An 11,367-nucleotide genomic window follows, 5' to 3' on the forward strand; every position below is an offset into this window, starting at 1 on the left:
GCAAACTCGATGCTAAATGTTATTGAAGCCAACTTTAGAACTGCTAATTGACAATTTTACAGAACTGCCACTTAACATGTATTCACGTAAACAAGGTTATCATAATTTGGTTCAAATAGATTAATCAATGCCTCAAACTATGGACAACAGATAATGGATCACATCAACATTCTCTCATTAACTTTTCAAATACAACTGGCATTACACTACATAAAATAAAACTGACTTGTCATTTAGCCCACTGAGAAACAATACTCCAAGGAAAAGGAACATTTCTTTTAAAAATATATGAAAATAAACTATATAAGCATGCATGGATTTGAATTTTAAAAATTACAAAAAAACCACCATTTTTCTAACAAGATACTGCTTTTCAAATACATGCTAATAATGCACTCATGGATTTTCTAAGGGTAAATGTTCTTAAATATTTTTTTCATAACAAAGCAGTTGTGCATAATACATCTTTTCCATTTCTAAATGGTAAAAATACTAAATTATGAATTATGAAAATAATCACTGACTATTCTTCTTTCCAAGAGGATTGGGATCTACAATTTTCCATTAAACATTTATATACTTAAAATAACATGCCAACTACAACCAATCTATATTATTCTGGGATATCAAGCAACATAAACAGCATGTAATCTACACCAGTCTAGAGAGATCTTTACTTGGCTCAAAGCAGAAGTACATTTTAGACATGTATTTCCACCTTCCACCCTCCCCTCTCCCCCCCTTTATGTACATTCACAGCACTAGCTCCATGAGCCTGTGATGTGACTGGGCCTTTCAAGTGCTACCACACAAAAATAAATAATATATCCCACTTACTTCATCTAAAAGAGGATTACTTTCTGCCAAGGGATTAAAGGGTATAAACAATAGAAGTGCTGGTCCTTTCTTTAGTTCATTGTTTAGTAGAAGGCTTTTTCCTCCATGTGGTTTCAGCCAGCGTATGAGCATCTCTCGATTTTCTAGGGCCCATTTGCAAATGTTTTCAGCTGTATAATTCATGACCTCACTGGGATAGATCTTGAAAGGAAATAAAAATCATTATTTGTCATCATCATTTACTAGACGCACTGCTTACTAAAATATGGTACATAATAATACCTGTTATAGGTTGTAAAAATTACATTAGCAATGTTACAGCACTGATATTACTGATATTATTTAAAGAGCATTGTCAAACATTGTTATCACGTCATGTAATTTCCTTTGTAGATCTACCTACTTCTCACCAGTATCTGGTGCAATCATGACTCCTTATCCCTAAGTTTTTTAAATAACCTCTGCCCCCTGCCACCACAAAATACTTCCCTCAGTGTTTCCAGTTCTCATTTATGACTTACTTTGTGTTTGTCAAAAGCAGATCTAAAGTGACTTAGTTTGTTTCTTCTTACTGTTCCCTGCTTCATTTGTTTTCCACTTCTGTATCTAGCAGTTCTGATTGCATTTCAAATTATAATATAATACTCACAAGTGAATTGTTGACGTGCCTGTGCAGGTACACGGTGCCTGAATGCATCAATGAGACCTCTTTTGCAATCTGTTTATTGGTGATCACTCCAAAGCGTATTGTTCCAAGGTAATCTGAAAGAGCAATTTTTCTGTTTTAATAAAAGAAGACCCGAAATCCTATTCTTACTCTTTGCTGTAATCTTTGGAAGAACAAAGAATGACAACATCTTACTTTTGGGATGTTTAAGATTAACAAAGGATATACAAGTAACATCTCTTGGTGAGAAAGGGTGTATATCCACATTAATTAGCATACTGAACAGAGCCCTGCATACGAGTACAGAATTCCTGCTAAAATAACAACTGCTATCAACCAAGACAGATTTTTAGAGAAAACAAGAGAAAATAAACTAGGCAGCCAATGTCAACTAACTCACTTCTGAACCCAGAATCTCATCATAACATATCACCTGAAAAATTGGGGTCAAACTAGTAAGGGACATGAAGGATTAGGATATAGTAACTTTCTTTAAATAATGCTTTATACTAGAAACCGCTACTTAATTAGATAGTGCTTTTTCATTTATAGAAATATCATTATCTCCAGCAAACAGAAAGAAACTGAGGAAACAAAGCAGAAGTGCAACTAATCTAATGTAATACAACAAGAACAGTGACAAAGTGAAATACTATATTAATTTATTGTATTTGGTTATAAAATTACATAGTTATTCACAATCAATGTACAGATCTTACATTTAAGTAATCTTTCCACATATTCAGGGAGCATTTCAGAGAAAAATCTGTTAGAATAAAAGTCACATTCTGACTTAATGCTACAAATCTGAATAATCAGACCAAAATGTCATCAGTCTGTGAAAAGTAGTGATATGGTACCACTGGGATACAAAAGTAATAAGGTACTCTACTCTGCTCCCAGAGCATCCTTTACTCAGAATCTATTTATTCCCATCCTAAGTCTGAAGTGTTGAATATAAAGATTTATACAGAGAATAAAGTGATCAGAGGATTATTTAAATTTAACTGCACCATTCTAAAACTAACAGAGATAATCGCTTAACATTTATATTCCAGTCATATACTTTCTGCCCACCAGATTGCACTGGAAAGTACAACTTTTTATGCAGACATACAACATACACTACTCTGACTTACACCAGTGCAGTTTTACCCAATTCCTTCAGAGGTCATTCTAAACCAGACTCAGTGAAGTTAACCTGCTGTGGGAATTCACATCTGCTGTCAACACTTTTGTTTACACAGCTGTAAACAAGGAGTGTGTCCAGATGCTTGGTTTAGATTTCATTTACATTTGACAGTTTTCCAGAACTGGCATCTCTTCCACTGCTTTCAAAATAAAAACTGGGATAAAACAGGGAATTGCAATCTTGACTTTAAATCTGCTCCTCATTTCACTACCCACCGAAGAAGTGTGTTCATGCCTGTAAATGAAAAAGGCCTGCTCATAAAATGGCTGAGAAAGGAAGAGAGAAAAAGCAGGGGAGCCATATTGTACCATCAGTTGTGGAACAACAGTTTTCAATCAAATCAATGCAGAGTTCCGTTTAAAATGGATGCTATGGCATTTGTTGTTATTCTTCAGGACTTTACTGTCACTTTCTAGAAAATGTTTGGAATTACCATAGTACTTTACTGCATTTGTTGTGAGAAGCAGACACAGAATCATAAAAAATAAGGGTTGGAAGGGACCTAGTCCAACCCCCGCTCAAAGCAGGACCATCCCCAACAAGATCATTTCAGCCAGAGCTTTGTCAAGCCAGGCCTCCAATTATGTATTTGTAATTGTACAGTATATTTCCATCCAAATACTGCAACAGGGGGAGATGAGGTTAAAAAAAAAAGGTTCTTTTAAAAGGCACAAAGGTCAAATTATAATGGGATATGTGGAAAGGAAATAAAGAGGGAGGAAAAAATTAGAGGTGCACCACAGTCCATATCATATCACCACCACTAAAAAGAAAATTAACATTATCGGCAATCTGTTTTTCTTTGGCTGATGTGGCCAATAGTGTTGTAGGTGCTGACAGGTGCTGCCCAGCCAAGGCAGGGTGGGGCACGGGACAGAGCCATGGGCGGCTCGTCCAGGGAACACAGGGGGGCGAGGAGGACAGGGCGGCTCCTGCCGCTGCATGCAATCCCAGGAGTGACATGGGGGGGCACGTCCCCCCCCCAGATTTGTGCACTGGACAAGGGTGGGCTGCCCACTGCAGGGTCCTGGTGGGGGGGGCTGGGGCCAGGCTGTGGGGGGGGAATTTTGGGGTAGCTGTAGTGCCCCACTCCCATAACCCCCGCCCCAGCACCATTGCCTACCCTGGCCCAGTCCCCACACTGGGAAGAGGCTGGTGCAGACCCCAGCCCTGAACCTGCAGTGGGTAGCCCTCCCTCACCCCACACACAGATCTGGGGGGCACATGTCCCCCAGAACTTCCCCGGGGTACGCACTGCAGTAGGAGCTGCCATCCACCTTGGACAAGCCAGCCATGGCTCAATCCTGTACCCCATCCTACCCCAGCTGGGCAGCCCCTGCCCCCAACCCACTTCCTCCCTTACTGCAGAGGCCTCGATCTGTCCCTCCCAAGTCCCTTCCCCCACAAGATTTACCTGCTGGACACTGCTTCCCAAGCTGCTGGGTTGCATATCAGCAATCAGATTGATATTGGCCGACATGGCTGGCTAGTAATCGGCCATCAGTATCAGCCCAAAAAATCTTTAACGGTGCATCCATAGAAAAAATCCTTTCCAATAGCGAAAGTGCTAGTTCCAGACTAAAACATGAATGTGGTAGAGGGAACACACCTACTGAATATTAATTCTTTATTATTGTCTGCTGATAAAAGGTATTAAGAGGTAAAAATGACAATGTTAGCTCAGAAAGAGAATCTTAAAATTACAGTTTCACAAAAAATGTTGATAAAATTTATACTTGATAATTCATATCACCATACAAGAGAGGCAACAGTTGTAGCTTCATAATAAATGGCCTCACAAAGTTTCACTCTGGAAGACCTCAGTGAAATGCAGGTCTTTTGTTAGCCCTGTATAAAATGCTGAATTTCGCTCAATACAGAACACGCGCTTAAAAGTAAATGGATTTATGGAGTCCCCAGAACGGGTCTCATAAAATCTTATTTCAAGCCCTTGTTAATATTTTAAGATGAACAAATATTTTAATAAAGAATAATGTAAATGTTATTAAAATGTCTCAGTCCAATATTTATCATTTTCTTTACTACCACCTTTCCTGAAGTAGAAAAATCACTGAGGAAGATGCTACCTTACATTGTGTCGATAAATATGTTTGCACTGAAGCACTACCTACAAATACAAGATTTAAGCCTGGGCCAGCCGACAGCGGGGGGGGGGGGGGGGCACAGTATGCAGCACAGGGGGCCCCTACAGCTCACTTTAGTGCGGCCTTTGAGCACGCAGTCCCTGGATGTTTAAAAGCTGGACAGCCCCAATTCAGGCGACTACCACTTAATCAAACCAATATAAACCATTTCTCACAGGCACAATCACAAAATAGCAAAATAAGACTATAGTGATAAGAAAAATAAATCAGAGGTTGAATCGTATAAATAAATAAAAATACAACAGGGAAGTGTGCTGCAGAACTTAACATTTACACACGTTTTAAACCAACTGAGCAGAAACCTGAAAGCAGAGAATACCAAGACAACTTTTTGGAACTTTAGTCACTTAGAGTCTTTTGAGGTTGTAAGAATCTTGTTCCGTGAAAACCAACACTGAATATTCCAAACATTTTCTCAGCTACAAATGAATTTACAAGAAAATGCGACACTAATAAGAGAGAAATCCAGAGACTTGGGCATCATATATTGTACAAACTATGTTAAAAGAAGGTTATGATTGGAAAGTCAAGCATTTAAAAGTCAAAATGTTAGAATTAAAGGTCTATGCAACCTTAACTTGTCCTCTGGGGCACACAGATGAGGACAGAGATTTTAAACCAGCACATTCTATTTTTCTTCACAGGCTCATGGGTCCTATGATCCTCCACGCAGCTCATACAGGTGGAATATCAAAAGATTTTATCTTCCAAACTCAAAGTATATAAAATGAACACAGCAATGCTGTACCAAGACAGCGTGCACAGAGCAAGTGTGGTAACTCTCAAATGATTCCTGTTAGTTCCCAGCATGGCACTCCCTTGACAAATAAAGACATACCCTAAAAAATCTCTACTAAGCATGTGTTAACTACAGTAAAGATGGGACAGAGAGGAGGAAGGGAAGGAAGAAGTGGGCCTTTTTAAGCCTTTATTATACAAATATTAAAAATAAATAGTGAAAGTGCAAAGGTATGTGACCCTCCCATGGGCCTAACATGAAACATTTTTCTCAGGAGACAAAAACACCATGATATCAGGAACTGAAACCCCCTCCGCATGCCTCTCATGGGGTTACAACATAGGGCCAGCTGTCTGTCTTCCCTCTTGCAGAGTGCCTCCTTGATGGCCCAGCATGACAACTGATCCATAGATTTCATAGACATTAGGGGGCAGTAGGGACCTCGCAAGATTGAGTCCAGCCCCCCAGCCAGAGGTAGGAAGTCTGCAGGGATCAAATGATCCCAGCGAGATAAAGATCCAAAAGCCTTTTAAAAAAGTCCAGAGTAGATGCTTGCACCACCGCCGGGGGGGGGAGTCTGTTCCAGACCCTGGACACTTGGACTGCAAAGTTTTTCCTCATGTTCAATCTAAAATTGTCTTTCTAGGAGTTTGTGGCCATTAGTACTTGTCCGAGAACTGAGCCCTGAGGGACTCCACTGGTCACCCTGCACCACGTTGATTCTCTCTCATCAACTAATACTCCTTGAGTCCGACCCCAGAGCCAGTTCCCCAGCCATCAGACAGTTAGAGGGTCAAGGCTGCAGTTTCCTAGCTTAACCATGAGGACATCATTGGAGACCACGTCAAAGGCTTTCTTGAAATCCAGGTATATAACATCAACCTCATCTCCCTTATCAAGGCAATGCATCACCTGGTTATAAAAGGTGACGAGGCTGGTCAGGCAAGACCTTCCAGTGACAAAGCCATGTTGGCTGGCATTCAGAAGGTTGCTTGTTGCTGATGGATCCCTTGATGATTTTCTCCAGGATCTTCCTAGGGATGGACATCAGGCTGATTGGCCTGTCATTCCCTGGATCTTCCTTCCTTCCTTTTTTGAAGATTGGGACCATGCTTTATTGCAAAGTGAAGTGTCCAAATTCATGCATGACATGCCTGAACCAGGAAGCGGAAGAGTTGGAGGGCATCAAAGCCAGCTCCTGCAAGCTGACTGCTGCAGCTTTTCAGGAATTGCCATCTTGGCCTGGCCCAACAGGAAATTGGCCAGGCAGGCCACGCATCTCTTGGCTATTCAGTACAGGATAGAGAAGATGTACACAGGTCTCAGAGGTACACAAGTCCTACGTGCCAAAGAGGATGCTGAGGGCAGCAAAAAGCAGCTGCAGCAAGGGGCAGTCCCAAGGCATGGAAGAGTCTCCTCCACCACCTCCTTGCAGAAAAGGCAGGCTGTTCATGCTAACATGTCTAAGTGACAGACAAAAGTGCCTGTGGCCATGCAACAGGAGCTACGGAAGGTTGCCAGTTCTCTTGGAAATGGGTAGCTTGCACAGGGTGTGCCAGACCAGATGGGCTTGCTTTGGTGTTGCTGCTGCTAGGCACCGCCTCCAAGTTGCATCAGGGTAGGTGGCAAGGGCATAGACATGACGCATACTGACGGTCCGAGTGGACAGTCCCAGCCAGGATCTCATGGTAGATCCCACCACTGGTCTTGTTAGACATAGGGAGAGAGAGCAGAGTGCTGGGCCTGTCATTCTTGTTGTCCTCAGCCAAAGAAACAGGTAGCAATAGAGGGGGTCTGTCTAGTGCACTGCTGCTAGGGAGGGCTTGTAGTGTGCAGAGGTGGTCTTCTAGTGCAGTAAATGCATCTGCGGGGAGGGAAGCTTTCACTTCAGCCAAGATGTCTGTTTTGCTTCATGCCAAGTTGCAGGCCCAGCCAGTCAGCCAGGACTTTAGTTGAGAGCCAGGCAGACCAAGCTGAGTTAAAGGGGGGGTCCGCTTGACAGTACACGTTCAGACCAAGGAAGCAATGAGGCTTCTGTAGGCTTGGCTCAGTACCCTCTGCTGCAGGGCCAGGTTATGGACTAGGGGCTCCCGCAGCAGTTATCGAAATCTAGGGCCACACACTTTTTTCACTTCAACCTTTTAATATATATTTTTTATAATACAGGTTTAAATCCAAAGTCCTTCTCCCTCTCCCCTCCTTCCCCACTTTCCATCTCTCTTCCCCTCTCCCTCTCTCTCAATGGCTGGCCCTTTGAGGGGAAGAGGGACAGAAGGATTCATCACTTAGTCAAGACTTTGCAGATTATCACCAGGATAGGAAAAGGACAACCAAACCACCAGGCCAGTTTTTAAGAACCTGTTTCACAGCATACAGACACACTCAAGCTTCTCAACTAAAACACTTTGTAAAAATTCTTTGAACACGGCTAAAACAGCTGTAATACCAGATCAGAACCATGGACCTAGCCCGTTTCAATCAAGATATGAGGGAAAGGTACCCCCAGAACATGTGCTAGCTGCAGTAAGCCCAGAGTGGCACCCTGGTCCCAGCTGGGCCAAGTGAGGCAGTCAATCCCCTGAAGCCAGAGGCAGCAGGCCTCACCCTCTCCAGCCATTAAAAGCAAGACCCAAACCGCAGTCTCCTTGTCCAGGCAAAGGCAAAGGTTTTTGCTCCAGACCTTGTGTACTTTCTTGCTGATCTGGTTTTGACTCTTGGCTCTGACTCTGGTAAGACCATGGGCATTCCCTGGTTCTGGTTTGACTTTCAGCTCAACTGGGATTAGAAGGCAAATGGTAAACCCTCAGCTTATATCATCTCTGCCTTCAGCTCTGACCCAGGCTTGTCCAGACTTTGGTTACAGCTTCCAAATCCAGACCCCTCTGGACTCCAGCTCCCTGGGCAGCTCACCTGGACTACATCTACACTTCAGTAACTAACCTAGACTAGACCACCCATGGCCCAGTGCATAACAACAACTTTTTTCCCCACCTCAATCTTGTTACTAGAAACAGAGAAACACCCAGAATGAAAAAAAATTTAAATTGTCCTTCATACTTCCTCTCACTTCCAGCTTTCATATTATTGAAATCTGTTGTACATAAATTTCCATCAAATGCAATCTGGTAGAACATGAAAACTGACAAAGTGTAGCCAAAATTCCCCTTATACATACAAGATGAGAAAAATACTGCAATCTTACTCATTTCAAGCAACTCAAGTTACTAACTCTTGTACACTGGAGACCTAATTTTAAATTCAATTTCGCAGCTAAAGAAACCTACAAAAACTCACAAGAATTTAAAGAAAAGGTTGGGCCAAAAAGCCAAAGCAACTGTATCCAAGACAAAGAAGTGGCAAGTTCACCTTGTTATTTTAAAGCACTCTGTCAAGGGCTTTCCTTCAGAAAGAAAGTGAAGATAATTTGAGTTGGCAGAATAATCTAAGGAAAATGTTAAATACTGGTTTAGAGTTATTTAAAGTCTCATAAAAGAGGAGGATTTTTCTTTCAAGTTAATAAAAGTTCTGAATCTCTAACTTACTTTTTGGGTCCTTTAAATAAAGTTAATATAAAACAAAACAAGAGAGCAGATCCAGAGTATTCTTGTAACCACATGGCATCCTTTCCGGTGCCCACCTTGATATCCATTCTTAAAATTCCTAAATATAATACATCAGTACAAATATCCCAGTTCCAAACTCCTCTGAAGATCTTTAGGCCCTTTTATCAAACAGTCACCAAGGCCCTTCCCCATTGGGATCCTTTCTGCATTTATTCTCCCAGCAGGGACTTCCTGGGGTCTCAAACTGGTAGCCATCCCTTTATTTTCCTATGTAGCCCCAGCTTCATCTCTGAGAAGTCATCTGTCCCTGATTTCCAGTCTTTCCATTCTTGAATGGCAAACCATTTTTTAGCTTCTCTGGCCTTCCAGATCCTCACTAGTGCTTCTGATCTCCAGCTGCAGACTTCTCCATCCTCTGGTAACAGCACTGTGGTTCAGGAAGGCCCAGACACAGGTCTTTCTGCTGCTTCCAGGCTCTCCAGGAAAAACTTACCACTATCCGCAAGTTAGGTACCTCTTCCAGGGAATTCCTACAGGCATCTAGCTGCCCTCCTGCTTCCAATTTTATAAGCCTAAGGGTGCCACTCCACCTTTCTGTTTAGATACTGATGGAGTATACCTATTCCAGCACAGATGACTTGAACCCACTTTACAGTGATCCTGAACATAGAGCTTCTCATTTGCAAGTCATCACATCAACTCCAATACAGGCTGGTAATGATCATGTTGTTAAAACATTACCTTATCACTTACAGCTGGCTCACTGAACTAATGGCTATATACCTGCTAAATGAAGTGGACAGAAAAACCTATGGTTAGTCTTAACAGTCAAATAGAGAAGAACGCTTGAGTCTACACAAAGCATCCAGTATGCCCAAAGCTATATAAGCAATGCTTTTCTCATTGAGCTCTATGAGCATGGCAAATAGTTAGCACATTTTGGCTGATAAGACTGGTTGCCTGTATTAAGCTTTAAATAGCAAGAATTGTACTTGATTATGTCTTAAAAGAAATGAGGTTAGTGATTTTAGTGTAGCAAAATCCCCAGTTTTTCTTTTATATATCTATCTATATCTACACACTCACTCACTCACCCTTCCCTTCCCCAATTATTTCTGGCTTTTCTTTCTCTCCCTCTCTATTCCCTATGGACAAGCATAAGTGAGCTTAGACTTAGGATAAGCTTTAACATTTTTATTTTAGTAGCAAGTTTTTGGTTTTGGATATCTACTGTTTTATATTGTATTATTATTAGGTTTGTATAGAATCTTACTGTTGTATACTGTATTATCATCATCTTCGTATTGATTTTTATTGTTTCATATGGATATTGTATGGTTTAGGCCCGTGTTTGTAAGTGAATCAAAGCCATGTCAAGTTTCCATTTTGTATGTCAAGCCTCTATCTTGTGTCCTCTGCCCGGGTATCCCCTGCGTTGCAACTGTATGAGTCACGTACTCCTCTCATGTAAAATGGTTCCCAGATGAATAAGAGTGATTGGGAATGACTGAAATACAATGGTAGCAGGCCTCTACTGAATGGCCTGTAATGACTGGGCCATCACCTCGCATTGATTCATCCAGGAACCACGGACATCACCCAGCAACAGAGACAAGAACCCAGCATTTGAAAGACAAAAGACCCTACAGAACCAGCAACTCTACCATTGTACCCCACCATTACAGACACCCAAAACTGCACATCCCTGCATGGAGCATACATGCTCAGTATGCCAGGGGCTGACCCTTGCCTAGGCATGCCTCCTGTCACTAGGGTCACACAAGGTCTACCCCTATAAAAAGGGGCAGTGAAGACAGACCCAGTGGGACACCCTCTCCATCTGGACCAGCATCATGCCACACCACCTATCCACCCAGAGGCTCTGCCAGCGACCCCCCCTCTGGACAACACCTACTGGACAAGGACCCCTTTCCAGCCTGGATAGGTAGCCATCGCTCCCCACCCCATCTTTAACCAAGGACTTGGACTCTGTTTCTCTTCCCTACCTGGACTCCAACCCTTCCACTGAGTCCCTTTCTCCTGCTGCCATTGTGAATGCATGTGCATGTGTGAACCAATAACTTCATGGGGCTATATAGTATGTTGTCTATGTAATAAACTGTTATTTGGACCCCTAAGTTGAATTTTGCTTTACTGTGGTTTGGCCCTGCTCCTCACCCCTCTAACTTCTGTCTTATTTCTCC

General features: G+C 42.2%; 1 protein-coding gene across 1 annotated transcript in view; it reads right to left on the bottom strand.

Moving 5' to 3' along the window:
- TXNDC11 (thioredoxin domain containing 11) overlaps positions 1-11,367 on the bottom strand; it is a 96,286-nt gene that overhangs the window by 35,326 nt on the left and 49,593 nt on the right. The window contains exons 4-5 of the mRNA XM_019540121.1: positions 1,487-1,599; positions 838-1,038 (exon numbers count right to left, since the gene is read on the bottom strand). Of these exons, the coding sequence (XP_019395666.1) occupies positions 838-1,038; positions 1,487-1,599 (314 nt within the window). The remainder of the gene's footprint in view (positions 1-837; positions 1,039-1,486; positions 1,600-11,367) is intronic.

The sequence above is a fragment of the Crocodylus porosus genome, unplaced genomic scaffold, assembly GCF_001723895.1.
Source record: "Crocodylus porosus isolate Cpor-Errol unplaced genomic scaffold, CroPor_comp1, whole genome shotgun sequence".
Taxonomy (NCBI): domain Eukaryota; kingdom Metazoa; phylum Chordata; order Crocodylia; family Crocodylidae; genus Crocodylus; species Crocodylus porosus.